Source organism: Catharus ustulatus, chromosome 1 (assembly GCF_009819885.2).
Source record: "Catharus ustulatus isolate bCatUst1 chromosome 1, bCatUst1.pri.v2, whole genome shotgun sequence".
NCBI lineage: Eukaryota > Metazoa > Chordata > Aves > Passeriformes > Turdidae > Catharus > Catharus ustulatus.
Window position 1 is genome coordinate 45,829,483 of NC_046221.1, and position 20,163 is coordinate 45,849,645.

The 20,163-nt window shown below is 39.5% G+C and overlaps 1 protein-coding gene across 1 annotated transcript in view; it reads left to right on the plus strand.

The window, feature by feature from the left end:
• GLB1 (galactosidase beta 1) overlaps nucleotides 1–19,531 on the plus strand; it is a 45,917-nt gene extending 26,386 nt beyond the window's left edge. The window contains exons 11-16 of the mRNA XM_033084113.2: nucleotides 258–332; nucleotides 6,413–6,502; nucleotides 7,599–7,712; nucleotides 8,728–8,859; nucleotides 12,203–12,442; nucleotides 16,215–19,531. Coding sequence (XP_032940004.1) covers nucleotides 258–332; nucleotides 6,413–6,502; nucleotides 7,599–7,712; nucleotides 8,728–8,859; nucleotides 12,203–12,442; nucleotides 16,215–16,475 — 912 coding nt within the window. The 3' untranslated portion in view covers nucleotides 16,476–19,531. The remainder of the gene's footprint in view (nucleotides 1–257; nucleotides 333–6,412; nucleotides 6,503–7,598; nucleotides 7,713–8,727; nucleotides 8,860–12,202; nucleotides 12,443–16,214) is intronic.
• The last annotated feature ends 632 nt before the right edge of the window (nucleotides 19,532–20,163 follow it).

A 20,163-nucleotide genomic window follows, 5' to 3' on the forward strand; every position in this document is an offset into this window, starting at 1 on the left:
ATTTTGTTCATTATGCTTTTTACCTTTACCTAATGTTGCATAGTTATTAAAACTTGCTCACTGTATGTGATCAAGTCAGATTTTTTTCTTTTTAAAAAGACAAATCTCCATCTTAAGAGTGGATGCAGCTATAATCTTTAGGGAGGTTCTTTACTTTAAACCAAAGCTATATTTTTTAAGTTGTGAAGTGTAAAGTGAGAATTCAGTTTAAGTGTGTTTGTATTTAACTTGCGTGTGTTTTCTCCTTCTCTTTCTAGTATAAGCAGTTACCAGAAGGTCTTATCCCTCCAACAACTCCCAAATTTGCATACGGGAAGGTTTGCTTACAGAAGGTAAATTAACATCTCTAATACACTGTGTATCTTTTCATAATACTCTCTGCTTGCTTTTTATAAAAAATGTTTGTGAGGGTGTCACAACAAGCTTTAGATATCCTACAAAATAAAGAGGAAAATCTTAAAAGCAAACTTTGAGGAAGGAGGGAGCAGAGCTTGGGAGTTAGGAATCATGCCCATATTACAGAATGATCAAATGCGTCTTACCTGGCTGTAAAAAGATAGTGTGGACATTGTGCAGTATGTGCCTGAAGCTTTGCTAAACTGAAATTAATATATTTTTAACATGATAGATTCATAGTTGTTAAAGATAATTCATGTATCTGTAATGCAGATAGGGGAATGTTACCATGAGACTTAAAACAAAGAGTGTTTTGGTTGCTGGTGATGCCTCTAAAGTGGAAGGAAAAGTAGGATATACGTATTTTAAATACTTATTTTTTAAGAATTTAAATTTTGAATGTGGAACATTTTTGATAAATTTGAAAGTCTTATTGTTAAAGTTTCTGACAAGATCTGTAGCTGATGAGAGAAATTAAATCAGTTTCCTGCTGAGGGAAAAGTACACAGAACTAAGCACTCAGAACCCAGCCTTGCTTTGTCCTGTCTGACAGTAGTGGCGTAGCTGGTCAGCTCACAAGTATCTGGGATTTGACTATAGCACCATCGTTTCAGGACCAAGGACAATTTTTTGTGAGATATATTTGGGAACTAGGTTTCTGCAGTGAGTGAAGTGGATGGTTTAATGGGCAATAGAAGAGACAGCAGATATGAACTAGTCTGTATTCTTTCTGCTGGGCACAGACAAGTTTTGAGATGGAGGATTACTGCAGTTGATGTGCTGGATACTGTAACTCCTGATTATTTTATTTTATACTTTGTAATTTCAGTTTGGCAGTTATTTTTCCAGTTAGTGATGTATCTCATTCTGCAACTGAAGCATTGCAAAATTTAGTGGTGATAAGACTTTGCAGGCATTTTCAAGTCATTCAGCTCAAGACATCGGCAGAAGTATTTTTTTGCATAAAAGTGGTTCACCTGTGAAGTTGAAAGAGATCTGTATCACTTTCAACAACCTTTGAGTGTCTTCTTGGCACACGAGATTTCACTGAACTGGCAGTTCAGCATGGCTAATTATAGGCTCTTATCGCTACACCCACCACCATGGCTGTTGTCTTTGATTGCAAGCATTTGCAGCCCAGTTATCAGATATTTGCTCTCCCATCTTCTCATGGGTCTTGGCTCTCAGATAAGGCTGTCCAGTTTCACTAGAAGGAAAAACTTTCTCTTTCATGCCTTCAAGAAATGAACTCTTGCGAAAGAGTCAGATGACCAAACTTGCTCAAATACTGCATCTTTGACTTGATCTGCACCTTCTGCACTGTGATTTTTTGAGAGGAAGTGTTTCACTCTCCAGGCATCAGTTTTAGGAATGCAGATGGCGCGTCTAAGATGCCAGATATAAGGTTCCTGTCATGCCTGTACATATACTGCCGTCTGCACTGAGAGCCTGTGGAACTCTTTTGTGAAGAAGGAAGCCTTTTGCTCTGTGACCCACTGCTTAACTTTAGCAGCAGTTTGCTGGGTTACCCTGCAGCACAAGACAAGTCTCGAATCACAGAGGATTTGTACTGTGCCAGCCCAAAGCCACCTTCCCAACTCCACTCTAACCCCAGCTGGAACCAGTTGTTGTGTGGAGAAGCCTTAATGTATTTTGGTGAATATCAGAGAGGGAATATTCTAAATAATAGCACTTAGCTTTAGTAACAGTAAACTTCCTAGCTATGTCATTTGCAGTGACAATCAGTGCTAAGACAGGTACTTTGTGGATCTTCACTTTGCAGCTGTTCAACAGTCTACCATGGAGAGCATTGAATGTACTCCAGTGAATCAACTCCCTTTGCACTTTTGCAGAAAGGATGAGAGAAAGGAGACTCTGAAGTATTTTCAGGGGTCATGTGATGTATTTTACAGAGGTACATGTAACCAGAGCAGGCTGTTCTCTGTCTCTTTTTTCCTCAAGATATTCTGTGGCAGTTCAGTTCTTAAGTACCAACTCCCCTGATGAGGCATTTTGAGCTATTGATTTATTTTAAAAAATCCTCCTGGGTGGAAAAAATACAGTTTATTAAAAAATGCTGGAAACACTGACATTGCTATGTGAGAGCAAAAGCAGGAAAGCAGGTGATAAGGAAAAAATCTTGTTGCGTAGATGCAAAAGAGAAGTGCTGAAGATGGGGAATGAGGGCAAGCAAAGACAGAATTGTAGTAGATGGGCTCCAGAAGTGTGAACAAGATGATAGGTTTTAAGGATTTGAGACCCAGAACCTGGGAAGCATTCTTTCCAGAGGGTAATAAATTAATCTTAGTTTCTGCAATGTGTCTATGTGGCTGTGCAGGCCTGTGAGCAGGTGAAAATTTCTGGTCACCACTTGCAGGGCCCTGAGAAGTGCTTGGTCACAAGGAAGTGTTTGTCCTAGCACAGTAGCCTGCAGACTTGTAAGTTCTGGAGAAGTACTCAGTTCTTAGGATATGGAGAGCTCAAGAAATAGCAAGTAGCAGGCACTGCTGGTGTGTGTTGGGGCTAGAAAGTGCTTAAGCAAACAGGATGCTGCCTGTAATTGATATTTCTGTTGGAGCTATTTCCTTTATTTTTTCTTTCATGCTTGACCTTACGCTTGGGTTTTGAAGATTCCTTTGGAGGATTAAAAAAATAACAGCTTTTTTTTTAGCAGTAATCTGTTGTTTTACAGGTTGTTTTTAAAAATTCCTGACAATATTTATATTTTTTAAGTTTACTGCTAAATTTCTCTTGTGGTACTGATTGTCCATTAAATAACAGTCTACAGGAATATCCAGCAAGACCAGATCTTGTCTTGACTTTTTTTTTTTTGGTATGTACCACCAAAGACTGAAAACCTGAACAAAAATAAACTACTGAAGTTTCAAAGAAACAAGCTTCTACAAATCCCTAAGTGAATCATACCTCGTTGACCCGTATTCAGAATAGAAGCCCCTTTGGTAGCAGGGACTTACAAAGAAAATTCTTAACGGACACATGTACAAGCTACTCATACTCAGGGCAGCGAGGCACAAAGCAGCATTCATTGCTATTTAGTAGCTCATTCAAGTGAGACCATGTCCTAATGCTGCTTATATTAATTTCTGGTTTCGCTATCCACCTAGGGCTAAGACTATTAATGCCCATAGGATTGTTAAATTCTGTAAACTACCTTTGTCAGTGTTTTTGCATCTCTTGTTTACAGCTCTTGTTGAACACCTGGTAGCTAAATCCCTCCTGTGGCCTGGCAAGTCCTGCATAGTGCTGTAACATTACTGGCTCCCTTGGGGGAGCTCAAGATAAGGAGTGGGCCATGTCTGGAATGTTGGTGAAATTTTACTGTATGAAAGACGATTGCTGTTTTAGGTACAACTTTTAAACTGAAAACATAAGAGCAAATTACTTTCATCAAAGTTTTGCAAGCCATGTTTGACCAGCAGTCTTCTTGCCCAAGTGAACATGCTTAACTGTGGGCTAGTGAGGGTGACCCAACCTCCAGATAGTGTTGGTTGTTACCTTTTATACACTTATGGCATCCTTTTACTTGCTTGTTCCTAGCTAGAGTTAAGACGAGCTCATTTCAGAAGTCTGTTTAGATCTGTGTCTACATTGTTCTTGTGGTTTAATCCTGGTAGGCAGCTGAGCACCATGCAGCCGCTCACTCTCTCCCCCAGTGGGGTGGGGGAGAGAATCAGGAAGGTAGAGGTGTGAAAACTTGTGGGTTGAGATAAGAACTGTTCAGTAGGTAAAGAAAAAACTGCATGCAAAAACAAAGCAAAATAAGGAGCTCATTCACTATCTTTGCAGAGGGGGGTGCTCAGCCTTCCCCAGAGAAGCAGGACTCCATCATAGGATCATTAATGTAGGAAAAAAGCTCTAAGTTTATTGAGTCCAAGCATTTACCCAGCCACTACTCTGTTCTTCACAAAACCATGTTCCAGAGTGCCACATCACACACCTTTTGAACAATGCATGCGTGTTGGTTACTTGGCAAGATAAATGCTGTCACGCCAAACATCTTCCTACTTCTTCCTCCAGCTTTTCTTGCTGAACATGACACCAATGGTACAGGGTATCCCTTTGGTCAGTGGGGGTCAGCTGTCTTGGCTGTGTTCCCTCCCAGCTTCATGTGCATCCCCAGCCTACTCTCTGGCGAGAGAAGCAGAAAAGTTCTTGACTCTGTGTAAGCCCTGCTCAGCAATGACCAAAATGTCCCAGTGTTATCAGCAGTCTTAGGAAGAAACCAAAACACAGCCCCGTGTTAACTACTGTGAGGAAAATTAACTGTATCCCAGCCAAAACTGCAGACCTAATTATGTGTGCGTAGACAATTCATGCTGGCTTCTGTTGCATCACTGCAAAATGCTGTGTGTACATTTTAATATTTCAGTACAACTTTTGTGTAAATTCTGCAAAAATTCAATATTCCTGTTATTGAAGTACCTTCAGAAGTTGTACTGCTGAATACTTTTACAGTATAGTTTTATATTATTTTAACCACCTGTTTTTTTCTTTTTTTTTATTAAGCATTTGAATGTAAGTCTGGTCTATGAGAGGTATTTGAATGTCTAATGTATAGTTACCACTGAACAGTGATGACAATTCTGGGAAAACAGACTGACATGAAAAATTGCGTGTAATTGATTTTTTGAGCTTGTAAGACACTGGGCACATTGTGTGCATTTTGACTATAGCAATTTCATGATTACAAGCCGCACCGATTTTAAGCCGCACATCCGGAGTGTCGACAACATTTCGTTTTTCCTCCATATATAAGCCGCACCAGATTGGAAGCCGCAGTTTCGTTCACAGCGAGGATCCCCGTGCAACTTTCCCAAAGTTGCCAATTAGTAACAGAATCACAGGAATGCGGGGTTTACTGGCTCAGGGCTGTGCGGACTCGGCCCGGCTTCCCCACCGTGGAGCTGCCCCAGCCTGGCACAGCTCCCCCTCCCCCGCCATGGAGCTGCCCCGGTCCAGCTCGGCTCCCCCTCCTCCACTGGGGAATGGCCCTGGTCCGGCTCAGCTCCCCTCTCCCCCGCCGCGGAGCTACCCTGGCCCAGCATGGCTCCCCCCTCTCCCTCCGGCCCTGGCCCCGCTCCCCCACGGCAACCGGGGGCAGCCCTGGCCCTGCTCGGGGCAGAGCAGGCTTGGCTTGGCTTGGCTTGGCTTGGGGCTGCTGTGTGCTCACATTTCCGGTTGGCAAATTTCTGAACTATTTTTCATATATAAACCGCTCCGGAATACAAGCCGCACTTCCAGTTTGGACCAAAATTTTAGTCAAAATGGTGCGGCTTATAAGCGTGAAATTACTGTAATCTAAAACTGATAGTGGTGTTTGAGAAAGAATTGTAGATGGATAGAATATTTCATAATGGCAATAAAAGACAATTTAATTGTACGCGTCTAAGTCCTTATTCAACAAGGTATTTATGTGTGTTACTGGCCTAAACCTTGCTCCCAGTTTCACTGAAACCAGCCCAGCTACTTACATATGACAACTTAACTACAGCCTTAGAGTTTCTAAAATAATTTAAGACTAAATAGGGTAAATTCATCTTGGATGGCTGTTGATGAACTTAAACTGTATCCCTACTTATCTCAGAATGATTCCGGAGTAACTCAGTGGGAATTGAATCAATGTTATTTTCCCTAGTTTGATTCTAAGTATAACTGAGCAAAATTTAGATAATATATTGCTTTGCATTAGTCATCTAGAGCAGCTGTGTTTGTTTATACAACTTTTGTGAGAAGCTCCTGGTGTAGTTCTTAGTTAAATAATAAAGGGCCACTTTTATTTTTATGAATGCATAGCAAAATTAGACCATCTGTTTTTATTAAAACAGTGCTCTACATGTGGCATGTTTCTTTTGGAATTCATTTGTTGTCTCTGCTGTATTGTATTTTGAATGTGTCTGCAAGGATGGTGTAAAGATTTGTTAATTTTTCGTGGAACTAACTGACTTGATGGCTGTTGTGTTTGGACTGAAACTTACTGACCTTCATATATCTGCAGGCAAGCACTGTGTTGGAGGTTCTTGATGGACTGTCGCCTTCTGGACCAGTGAGAAGCACTTACCCATTGACCTTTGTTGAGCTAAAGCAGGTGAGGATTCCTTCAGTAGGACTTTGCAGTAATTTTGGTGGAGTTTATTTGAACAACCCTTTGTAGTATTACTCTTCTTATGTCATGTCTTACACTTTAGCTAGCACACAAGTAATAGCATTATAAAGGTATTGAGAATTTTTGCTTTGGAGGCTTTTTCATATTCTACAGTGCTCCTGTTTTGCATCTGAGGTTTTCTTCCTGTGGATGTAGGTGTCTGTGCTGTCTAGGCTTTAACCTTGATTTCTCTCCTCTCTGAGGTATTAATTTTCAGGTCTTAAGAGACTTTTTTTTTATCATCTTCATAGCCCTCTGGCTGGATCTGCTCCAGTAGTTCAGTGTCCTTTTCCTGAGGAGCCCAGAGCTGAACACAACACTCCAGATGTGGCCTCACCAGGGCTGAGGAGAGGGGCAGGATCATCTCCCTTGACCTGCTGTCCATGCTCTTCCCAAAGATCCCAGGATACAGTTGGCCTCCTTGGCCACCAGGGCACTGCTGGCTCAGGGACAGCTTGTTGTCCACTAGGACCTCAGGTCCTTCTCCACAGAGCTGCTTCCCAGCAGGTCAGCCCCCAGCCTGTCCTGGTGCATGGGGTTATTATTCCCCAGGTGCAGGGCCCTGTGCACTTGCCTATTTTTGAATTTCATTAGTGACCTCCCCACCCAACTCTCCAGCCTGTTAAGGTCTCTGGAATGGCTATGACTTTTCCATTCCTGATGGGGAACTTAGTGAAAACTATTCCAAAATGTTCCTGATGTAAATATGTAGTATTTAATGAATAATTAGATAATGTTGACTTGATGAATATATCAATTTATGGGCACTGGGTGAGAAGTGAACTTAAAAGCTTTTTTATGTAAAATTATAAAGAGATTTTCATCAGTTTACCTAAAGGTCACCCGATACCTAAAGGTCAAAGTAAACTGTAATCTGAAATGATGTCTGTGATAGTTGCTGTCTGAAGTGAATGAAGATAGCATTTCAGTGCAGGCATGTAGGCAGAGATGTGGGATATTTTTAATTCATTACCTGAATTGAAACTACAGAATGACTTAGTTCATTAATCTGTTGGGTTTTTTTCTTTTCTTTTCCCAGTATTTTGGGTATGTACTGTATAGGACTACACTTCCAAAGAACTGTGTGGAGCCAACGCCACTGTCTTCACCTTTAAATGGAGTCCATGATCGTGCCTATGTCTCTGTCAATGGGGTAAAAACTTTGTTTGATGGTATTAATTTTTGCCATTAGTGGCCTTCATGGAAATTGAGGATGCAGACTGGTTTTGTTTTCTTCCTTTCTCCAGATCACCAAAGCAACCCTGATCTTATTTAATCACATGAGGAAAATAAGGAAGTATATACTTGATTCATACCAGATGTTCAGATTAGTATTTCAGAAAATATGATTATCTATTGTGTTGCTATTTTTTACATATTTGAATGTTGATATGTATTCATGACTGAGGTGAATAAAAGACCCAGAGAAGGGATTTACTTACAGGTTTATGGAATATGTTAAATATGTTACTGATATATATACTTGGTGGCTTTCTGCAGTATTTGCAAAGATCTCTTTATTAGTATTCTCTTTTTTCTTCCTTTGAAGGTGGAAGAAGGAGGAAGCCTGAGCCTACATCTTACCTTATGAAACTGGCTCCTAACCACAGTTAAAAAAAAAAAAAAGAAGTTTATTGTACAGAATGTGAACTTTGTCTTTCCATAAGCAGGGTTTTAGCCTTGCTTAATGAGAATTAATAGAAATTCATGTATTTTGCAGTCAATTTTTAGTTAATATTTAACTCATATTGACATTCATCACCTTTGTGTCCAGATCAAACTCATCTTTCCTTTTGTTGTCGGAATAGGAATTAATAAAACTGAATATTGGTGCACACATAATTGGAAGATGAAGCCAATGATTAAATCACCAAAATATTGCCAAATCTTTTCAGTCACTGGACTTAATTTGGGAGCTTGTTTTTTGTGAATCAAGTGCTTCAAAACCCACTATCACATCCAGTTGATGTACTGAAATGTGACTGTTGATGTAGAAGCCCTTTGTGTGTGCGTGTGCTTACAGGCAAGAGGCAGAAAGGAAAGGGGTTTTCTTTACTCTTTTTTTTCCTTTGTCACTTTTAATTGCTTCATGCAAATTGAAAAAACAAATAACAGTGCATTTTTGGTTTTCAGTGGTTATTGTTTTCTTCTTGTTGCAATTCATGTAGGTACCTCAGGGTATCCTTGAAAGAGACAAGTCACTTAAGATAAATATAACTGGGCAGGCTGGAGCAAATCTGGACATCTTGGTAGAGAATATGGGCCGAGTCAACTTTGGTAGATACAATAATGACTTTAAGGTGAGTAAAGTCTATTGAGTTACTGTATTGTGATGGCTTTTCATCTTTTCCACGGGTTAAAAAGTAGGTAGTTAATTAGGAAGAGCAAAAAGGTCAGGATTAGACAGCTGTAACTTTACCTAAAATGTAACTAGTCAGTAGTTTCTATCTGAGTTTTTCCAGTTACCAAAATCAATGTGAAATAAAAGCTGCTAGACATCTTTTAAACTTTGTTTGTTCAGTTACATTGTCAGCCAAAGTGTCACCCACAAGATTATCCGGTTCAGTTGAGTTTGTAGATAACAATATTAAAATTGTTTCTATAAACTGCAAAAATGGGTTGGAAATTGCTCCAGAACTTGATTGCGCTTTGAGGCTTGTGAATCCTGGGATTGCTTTTGGAGGCTTGGGGGATGTATGTATGTGTGTGTACATAAATGCACTTTTGTATCTTTCTTCTTGTCCCATTTAATTTGTCAGCAGTGTACCCTTGCAGTACTCTGAGTGTGGCTGGGAAAGGTTGTTAATGACTGGCACTGCAAAAGTGCCAGTTCACCCAGACTCACCAGGTGTTAGAGACAAATATCAGAGAGCTTCCCTGTGCTTCTGGGTGTGTGCTACACTTCAGAACTGTCACCTCCATGCATGAGTGGCTGGGTTGGGTTGACCTTGGCTGGCAGCCATGTTCCCACAAAGCCATGTGCCCACCAACAGGAAAGGGGGAGAAAATGCAGCTGAGTGTTTGTGGTTCAAGATAAGGACAAGGGGATTACTCAAAAATTACTGTCATGCTCAAAACAAATTCAACTTAGGGAACTCAATTTATTCTTAAATATGTCATCAAAGAGGTGCTCCCAGAATCACTGATGGACTCAGCAGTGTGTCTGTTTCAGAGTCAGCTAGAACTGACTTTGTCTAAAATGGGACAGCTTTTGTGATCTTCTCAGAAAAGCTCCCACTGTAGCTCCCCTTACTAACAAACCCTTGGGATGTGAACCCCATACTATGGAGATACCACTAATACAGCACTAGGAAGGTCAGGGACAAAAAGTAAACTTCTCTGGTTTTAGACTAAATGGGATCCCCAGTGCTGTAGGGTAGTGAATAAAAGACAGGAGTGCTGTAGAGGTCAGTATTGCATTATGTTTGTGCTGTGTACAGTTCAGAGCATGTCTTTTTTGATTTTTGATATTAGGATGCAGTAGGTAGCAGTAGTGCCAGCTGTGTTCATACTGTCTCTTCAAAGTACTTTGCCTTTATCTGAGTGACAGGGGAAGGAAGCTGGTACCACAGTGTTTTGCCTTCGTGTGGAGGCAGCAGAAACATTGCTTTTACTTATTTATTTATTTATTTATTTATTTATTTATTTATTTATTTATTAACAGGCCAGATGATAAGGAAACCTATATCCTTAGTTCTAAATTAAGGTAGGAAAATAGAGGTTTAAAGGTTTGATTAAAGAGGTGCTCAGTTGCTGTGGTTGAGCTGAAATTCACCCTTATACCTTTTAACAATTTAAGAGTGAAAACAGTTTTAAGAGACATGTCCATAGTGAAAATAATCCTCTAAAAGCAGAATCTTTCTGTGTAGAAAAGGAAGCTTTCCTTGGGTAGCTTTGGACTATGTGCATTGCTTCTTTCTTTAGAATCCATCTCTCATGCTCTACTTCATGTTGATTTTGAAAATTAGGTATAATTATACCTTGGGTTTTAAAAATACATGTGCTTGTGAAAATCCAGTTAGGGGAAGAGGTTCCTGCCTTATGAAGCCTTGCATTTTTTAGCAAAGAGGATAGGTTTTCAGGGTTTTGTTTGGCTGGAGTTTTATCAGTTTTTTGAGCTTGGAATAGAACTAGGCATCTAGTTTTTGGGTAGAAATCTTGGTTTTTAAAATATCCTGTTGATCTAAATTGTGTTGTAAAAGGACACAAAGGAAGAGTGTGGTTTCTGGTTTTTTATATGTCATCTCACATGCTCACTGCCACCTGTATCTCAGTTCTACTTGGAAAATTTATATCCACATCTTGGTACACTGAGTCACTAGCTCAAGACATTAACTTGCCTAATCACAGAGAAAGTGGTATTTACTTCCAACAAATCTTCTCCAGATAAGGATCATTGAATGTGTATTCTTATGCAGACTTAAGTAAAAATGTTTAGTAGACACTTAATGTAATTTAAATAATCACCCTATTCAAAGTGCCTACAAATGAGCTTAGGGAGAGAGGTTAAAAGATCCAGCCTAAAGTAATGTTACATTACTTAAGTTGATTGCTAGACAGAGTAGAGTCTAGGTTATATTAAAAAGTTTGATCACTTAACTTTGATACTTGTAGATATTTTATTTTGACATAATCAAAAAAAGTTCCTGTTCTATAAAGTGGACATTAGGTAAAGGAAGAGAAAACCACTTAGTGCTCGTACGGACAGTGAACCCTTTGTAGACAGTGCAATGCTTATGAGATATCACAGCAGACACAGACCATAGTATCAAGCTCTCCAAAGCCATGGAAACTGTGGTTTTGCTTGTTCCTGTTTGACGTGTGATGTTTTAACATAACTTGTGTGGACTGAAAACCAGCTTCTATGCAGGGTCTATTCAAGCAGTTAAAATCAACTCCTTGCATTGCACTGAAACACCACTTTAGGAACTATTACTCTAACAAAATTAGGGTGTGTGCAAGGAGTAACTTGATGTTCTTTTCTTTCCTGTTAAATTATGACCTTACCTTGCTTTGGTTGTTGGTGTGCAAGTACCCCGGTGTGCTGTGAGCCACTCTGTGCGTGGTCCCATATAAATGAGATGGGATTCCATGGGCTTGAAGCTGACTGTAAGCTGAAAGTATTTCACTGAATTGGGCATGTGCATTGATTTTATGATACTGTATCTTATCTGGAGAAGATTTGTGGGAAGTAAGTACCACTTTCTCTGCTATTGCACAAGTTGATGTCTTGGGTTAGTGACTCAGTGTTACCAAATGACAGTATCTCAGGCTTAATGATATTTAATGTTATTTCTCCTTTTTATTTAGCCTCAGGTTTTTGGAATCATGGACATGTTAAAACAAATAAGAAGTTTTCCCAGTTACAGGAAAAGAATTTGAAATAAACCCTTGTCTATCAATGAAAACCTAAAACTTTGAAGAGGAACAGATCTTTCACAGAGAATAGATGAAGCCCTTTATTTTTAAGCAAAACTTATAACTTGGTGAAGACCATATGCTTGTTTTTTTCATACACAGATTGATAGCCAGCTGTTACTTTGCTTCAGTTTTTATTCATGACTGATTTATAGTTGCAGCCAAATAACTTCAATAATGTGAGCTAATTATATATTTGTGTTGTTTTTTTCTTCTTCCTCCTAGGGCCTAGTTTCAAATTTAACTCTTGCTCAAGATATACTTGTTGGATGGGAAATCTATCCTCTAGACATAGATGGAGCAGTGAACTCTGACTTTTTTTATCTCCTTGATCACCCGAAGAGATCTGCTGTCAAAGCACTGAGTTATGAAGTACCTGCATTTTACACTGGTACTCTTTCAATTCCTGGCGGGATTCCAGACTTGCCACAAGACACCTATGTCAATTTTCCTGGTTGGACCAAGGTACAAGTTTTTGCTGGAAAAACCTCAAAGTCCACTTAGAAAGCTACCGAAATTTCTATGGACAATCAAAATCCACCTCTCTTAGATGGGTAGAAATTGGTCGTAGTGGTGGGTGTCTCAAATTTATTTAAATTGCTAAGAAACAGATTCTTTGCTTTAAATGAATCTGGAGATAAAACATTAGGAAAAAGGAAACATATTCAAAGATATATGGTGTTGATCTAGAACGTGGAGCATCACAAAAAAACCCTAAAACCAAAGCAACTGAACCAGTCCACCCAAGTTTTTCAACAGTGAGAAAGATTAACTGTCAGACTGTTTAGAAGTGTTGACTTTGGTTGTGCAGGGTTTTTTTGGATCATATTTGAGGTGCTGTGTGAGGAACTATGGATCCTGTTACAAAGCATAAAGAGTGTTGGACTGTGTGGTTGGTGGTGTGCCACAGATATGGCTTTAATGCATGGAGAAGGTTACCTGTACCTGGACTGAATGGATTAGGGAGCACTGCTCTGAGAAGCCTGTGGGTGGATCTCTGTCAGTGGGAATTTCTCACAGGGCTGCAATATATCTAGAAGAGTAGGAAGCAGTATTGTTTTCACAGTGCTGTCTTTGAAACCACCAGCGTGCAGGATGGGTGAGGAGCCAGCTTAGCTACCTGGTGGGAGGCACAGGGAGCACAGTGTGTGCACTGAAGCACTACTCCTGTTGGAAGCCTAAATCTTTAGGTCAGACTTTAGGGAAGTGCCTGTGGCAGTGTTAGGTAGCAAAATTGTTCTTTTCTGGAACAATTAATTTACTGCTGTTAAAATAAAGTGGGAGAAGGAACTGCTGTTGATCTGTCTCCACTGCTAGTATTGTAGTGGTTAAAGCACTTCACAGTATGCAGAAGGCTGTGATTCATTGCATGCTCTTGATTTTGCTGACACTGAGCTTGGATGCGGAAGTCTGACTTAGTCCCTTATACACATGCTTGTCACACAATCGCTGAATAAAATTCAAAAAATACCTTTTTTTTTTTTCATGGCAACTGGAATCTTAGGCTTTTTTAGTAAATCCTGTGACCCTGTCAGTCACAAATCTTCTTCAGGAAGTGAGTTGCCAGTTGGCAAACTCATATTTAAAATGGCAAGGCAGTCCAAGAATTCCTAGGTACTGGTGGAACTTTTTTCCTCTGATCTATGGAAACCTCTGTTTTACATAGCTTGTATACCCTGTAAGGCAGTCCTGGGGAGAGATTCCAGATGAACTTAAGTTTGGCTGTTGAATTTATCCTTCAAACTTTATATGGATTAGATGAGAGTTTTAAGGAAGATACCTGGGAAGTGAGACTTTCAAATAACTTTAGAAATGAGCAAATGCCTTTAAGGTAGAGGGCCTTAGAGTATAAATTCCACTCAGGTCCCACTGTATGTGGGCCTTAGTTCCTTGCATAGCACTGTGTAAATTGCCTAAGTGCGGAGTGGGATTCCTAGCAGGGGTTAAAACTCACGTATCTGAGTAGCTGAAAAACCACAGAAGCACCGCTTACCAAGAAAACTTAAAGTCCTAATGATTGTTCTGCCTTTGCAAAGGCAAGGAATATAGCATGAGGGACAACCTAGAAGGAAAGGTGCAGTATTAACAGTCATGACCTATGTCATAGCTTGCTTGCCTTCCGTGCCTTTTAAACCCTTCAGTACTAATAAAACTTACTCCACCCTCACATAAGGAATCATGATGCCCTTAAGCATACATGCCACTGAGTGAATATTTAGATTTATTGGACCTTTTTTCTTCAAAAGAAAAGAGGATTTGGAGTCAGGACTGTTCTTGTTTTCTGTGGAATCATGGGCTATAATTGCTCTCCCTGCTAAAGGAAATCTTAGTAGTGAAAATGAAGTTCCTCCCTCTTTTACTTTGTCTAGGGCATATTTATTGGTATATACAATGTCATAATTAGCTTGTTTAGTGCATACAAATTCCTGAGTGTGGAGTGTTTAGAAACTGCAATTTTAATAAAGACAGTTTGGAGTTGAGAAATTTAAGTTCTTAGCTTTACTGGAAAAAGGAGTTGTAACCAGTGACTGATTCAGATCAGAAACAGAGACCTGTCTGATCGTATCTCCTGTGCCAGAACTCTAGTGCAGTTGATACCCACAGTAAACACCTACTTCCCACATGTTACTGTCATTCTCTGTGAGAGGAGGGCTGCTGTCTAGTGGGTGCACTCACTCATCCATCTTGTGTGTGGGGAGTTTGCATGTTTTCTTCTAAACTTACTGCAGAAAATAGTGAGCTTGAATAAAGATAAACTTGATTTTAAAAAAAAAGCATTTGAGGTCAAGGTTTATTAACACTTTGGCAGAACAGTGCAAGATAGGATCTTGTACCACGGAAGTGGATACAGAGGTGAAATAATTCAATTGTATTTGTACATTACTAACTTCTTAAAAAGTTTTTCTTGTGAGTTTCATAGAATTTGTTTTCATAAATACCTGAAAAAGGAAACACTAGAAAAATACCACTAAAGCATCTTGAATGGCAGTACTTGTTATATTACATTTGTGCTTCTGTAAATCATGTTAAAATACTGATTTCAGCTGTCCCAACTTTAGAAATCACTGAATGCAGCAAAAGTCCTACTTTCCACTGATTCAGACAATTTTATTATGTTTATCAGTGTACATCCATGCCATGAGTCTAGTTTTCTTCTGTGTTTTGATTACTAAAGACCAAAACAAGAGATAAAAACACGGACGCAGTTATCTGTTCCCATCCCTTTTTTTTTTGACACTGAACTCTTGTTTGATATACTGTGAAAGGGCACTTTGGAGGAGTAAAAGCAAATTGTTTATTCAAATCAACAGTATATCCTCCCTCTGTCTGGCTTAAAAACCAAGACTCAGCTCAACTCAGTAGGAGTCAGTTTACAGTTTTACTAAACATTCTACAGCCTGACAGTTTATAGACTTTTGGAAAAATCTGCCTTTATGTCACTTCAGTGTGTCTGTAGATAAATTAGTGTTTTGACCTTTTTTTCTGTTTCCCATGCCCATTTTTTAAAATCTTTTGAATTTAAGGTATTTATGATGATAGGACAGTATTTTGAGCTAAGAGTTCTGATCACCTCAACTATAAAAATAAATTTTACAAATTTGTATGCTACAGTTTCATTTTACTTCTAGCAGTTCCCAAAACTTTTAATGGTTGTGTGTAACTACAACAGTACTTTCTTGCAGTGGGATTTCACAAGTACTTTTGTCAGCTAAGCTATTACAAGTAAAAGAGACATCTGAATTTCATGTGTCTAGACAAGCTGTATATTGCCCTCGAAATGACAGAGCAGGGACTACCAAGGTAGTGTAGTCTTATACTTGTACAGAGAACCATAACAGCATTAGGATCTGCTTTTTTCTTCTGTGACTTCATTCTCCCTGTAACAATTAGCTTCAAGCAAGTACAGTTTTCAGATTTGTTTTGCTCTTAAACTTGAGGCAAAAATCAGTGCAAGGACCCTACAGCTGTTTTTCTAATTATTGTCATATTTGGAATTACTGCAGTATTCTACCACTTTATTTTTAAATATTAGTGATGACTTTAACTGCTCAAGGAATTCAACTTCTTTTGACTGTCATTAACATTTTCTTATGCAGATTTTCTATCCTTGTGTTCCATCAAACTGAATGGTCAAGGCATGTCAGTTACTATATCAATGTTCTGCTTAAGTCTATTTTGTCATTTCATCTCTGACAGAATATTAAAATGTTGTTATTTTTTCTTTCTCTCTTAACAGGGACAAATTTGGATCAATGGATTTAATCTTGGTCGCTACTGGCCAGCCCGTGGTCCTCAGCTGACCCTTTATGTTCCAAGGAATGTACTTGTTGCATCGGTACCAAACAACATAACGGTGTTGGAGCTGGAACGTTCTCCTTGCAGCACCCAGGCGTGCGAAATAGAATTTGTAGACGAACCTAATATCAATGCAACCCTCCAGCATGAAACTGATAAACCCCCACTCTTTGTTAGAGAACTATCGATGAAGCATCTATAATGATTTGAGTATTTCTTTGTCTTCCCCCTTCCACCCGTTGCTTGCCTTTCCCTCAGACCACGCTGATTAACACTGAATCTTCAAAAAAGGGAAGGTGTTTAGGTGAGGCAACTTCTTAAATTCTTCAAAGATTTTTTTTTTAAATCTCTCAGTTATATATTGAATTTCTTTTTAAAAATAAAGCTGGAGCTTTGAAATTTGCCTTGGACTGTTAAATTGAACTCAACTGGAAGGTAATGTTTCCATCAACCTAGTAAAAGTGTAGTCCCTGTACTCTGCTTACACTGTAGTAACTGTGCTATGCTTTTATTTTTTATCATGTTTTGCAACTGCAGAGGAGCCTACACAAGGGGTGTGCAGCCTCCACTACTTTGCTGGTTTCACTTAAGTGAACTGGTAAGTCAGAGCTGCCAAGAGACAAGACACTTTCAGCATCCTTAATCACCTTGGCTTGGAGTGTGCAGAATGACAGTCCATTCATGTATAATTTAAGCTCAGTACTGTAACAGCTGGGAGTATTTTTATTTGTATGGCAGTGCTGTGGAATTCCTAGTTCTCACTCTGACTTCCGTTTACATCGTACTTGTGAAAACATAGAGTGATCTGTGAGACTTCACTTTTCACCATAACTGTGTAATCTTACCAGCAGAAAGGCTTTGCATCAAGAATTATAAACATGCATCTGATTAGTTCTAAGAATAACAATAACAATGTGGAAAGAATGGGCTTAAAGTTTTTCAAGTAGGTCTCTAGATAGCTTCTTTAGCACACCTGCCTATTTACTACTTTCAGTTAAGTGGTCTCCCATCTACAGAAAAGAGCTGAAAGTTGTGGCCCTGATTCCTAATCATCTTCTACCTACATGGAAACACTGCTGGAGATGTTATTTGAATATGGGGAAGGGAGCTCCCTGAGACAAAGGACCTTCGGAGTACAGCTCTAGCAGGAGGAACCTGCTGCCAGTTGCTGCTGCTTTACCCAAGGATGTGTCTGCATGTGCTACAGATGAGTGTTCTGCCCTGCCTGTGCCCACACTGAGGCACTGTGTCCACACCACATGCCTGGTACTTAACTTAGGTTTCCTGGACTTGGCATGAAGTTCTCCTGGGTCTGAGTGTGATATAAAACATTACATTGTGGCATGTGCTCCTTTGCAGCCTCAGGCAGGTCAGTTATTTTAACCTATCCTCAAATGTAGTTCAGCCATGTCCGAGGTGGAAATATATTTACAATGAAACCTTCTGACTGAGGGCAAATAAGTAAGAGAAGAGGGGCCATAGGGAGTTACCTGACTCACCTGTACCCAGTGGGCAAGGCAGTGGTGGGTCTAGTTTCAGGGGTTTTTTGAAAGGCAAGGTGTGAAAGCATTGTCATATACCTGGCTAGTATCTGTGATGTAGTTGTATGAACTATTCCAAGTGCTGGAGTTCAGAAGGATGGTCTCTCTGGTGGAACCAGCTGCCTCCTGAAGGCTTGGCATGAAGGAATATTCCTAATGCTAGAACTGTGGGTCTTCAAATATTTCCTGATGCATCTCCTTAGAAATTTGCTTTGCTTACACAGGAGCTGAGTAATGAGCACAATGTTCTCTGATTTTGGCAAACTATTTAAGTATGGTATTTGGTCAGAATTAGTTCATTAAAAACAAGTTTTGCACTGATCCCCTCTGGAAGGTAGGCAGATGCTTGCAATTCTTTAGGAGGATGCCCTTTGAAATCTACCCATAGAGTAGCTGTAGTGGCTCAACTTAACACAGATTTATTTTTTTTTCTGCTCTGCAGTGGAGTCTGTAAACTTAAATCTGTAATCCTGCCTATGCATGAATGAAAGTCTTTAAATTTGGGGTTAACAAGCAAATAGAAGAACAAGAACTGGCAGTGTGCTATACAGTCAAATTCTATTTTTTCTCTTATGTATGAGACTCTTTCATAATATAACTATCTTACTAATTGTTAATCAACATTTTCTCGTCCCTGAATGACAGGATTGAGACTTGACCTTGTCCTTTAGACTTTCTGTGCCTTTTTTCATTCTCTGGTGCAGACAGCTCTCCAATCTCCTGCAATCCAATCTCCTTGGGAACTCCACAGTGCCTGTTGTTATCTTTTGCAGTTTTTTTGGATGAAATACTAATTTTTTGTTTTCATCGTTTGAATACTTGCGTGAGGGACTAGAAATAATCCTTCTCCTGGACAGCAAGCACTATCCACCTGACAGATACATGTCAGGTGTTCAGAAATTAGAATTATAGAAGAATGATAATCCCGTGGTTTACAATGTGCCCTGAAGGAGGTGATGCTGTTATTTTACAGGCTGAGAAGGTGACAGCATTTTAACAGATAATATAGGATGAAAGGTTTGTGAGAGATGATCTAGCTGTATGTCTCCCATTTGTGTCATCATTTGTGTTTTCTATATTCTCAGTATGTTTCTTTAACCTAGCCTTCAAGATTTCTTGTGATGTACACTACAGTCTTTCCTGGGCAAGTTATTCTAGTGTTTACTATTGGGAAACTTGTCAGCAGTATTTGAAGCCTTCATTGCTGTATGTAAGCCAGTTATCACTTTCACTGTCCACAGCCAACATAAAGTGTGTATTTGTGCTCTAAGGCTGTTTTGTGCCCTCTCCGTTACTTCCTTACCTCTCTTTAAACTGGATTTAGAGAAATTTTAAGAGGTTCAGGGTAATGCAGAAGATTTAGCAAGGATGTGAAAGGGCAACCAGTTCCTGAATGACTTGGTCCAGGTGCTACAGCATCTCTTTTTGACAGAAATTAGTGAGTTGCAAGAAAGGTGTCTTGCAGGCTGGGACTTAAAGGCACAACAATTAACCTCAAAGTCCTGGCTGGGAGATCATGTGACAGAATAAACTGGAAACTGCAGAAGAATGGGGTCTGTTTTAGTGGTGCTCCTTCAATGAGAAGGGAAAGCTAGGCAGAAATAGGTTTTCCTAGAACTTGGTGCCATGGGCTGAATGGAAAAATGTTGGAAAAGTATGTCACAAGGATCTTTCTTATGCTTTTGCTGAATAAAGTGTGTATGTTCCTTTTTCAGAAGATATTCCCTGTTGCTTGTTACATTATCAAATATGGGAGTAGTGACCTTCCCCTGCTTTGGGGGAAATCTTGAAGCTCTGTGTTATCTCAAGACATTTCACAGAACCAGAACTTATTTCAGGTAATGCAGTCCCTTTTGACTAGGATATATGGTGTGACCAAGGAATTTTGGATATATTTAAGAACTCCTGTTTTGAGCTTTAGCACATACACCTGTCCTTCAGGAGGTAAGTATATATGGAACTCCAAAACCATAGTCTTAGGTGGTCCCACATGTAACTCCATAAAGTTGGAATGGGAAGCACAGTCTTATTCCTGAGACCCCTCAGCACACTTTGATAGCAAATCCTGTGCCAGCATCACTGTATGATTGCTGTCTTGCACTTTGGTGTTGTGCTTACAGTTGCATGATTTTAATTTGGCCTTTTCAAATCTTGTGGTAGACAAGAGAGGGGAAAAAAAACCAGCTCCCTGATGAAACTGAGAATTGAGTTTGAAACTCCAACTGCAGGTGCCTTTGTTAAGTGGAGTGGATCTGTTGAATATCAGTGCAAATTCATATAATATTAACTGAGCATTTTCAGTGTTTGTAAATGTGAACCAGAGCATAGATCTGGGCCAGTGTGGGCAGA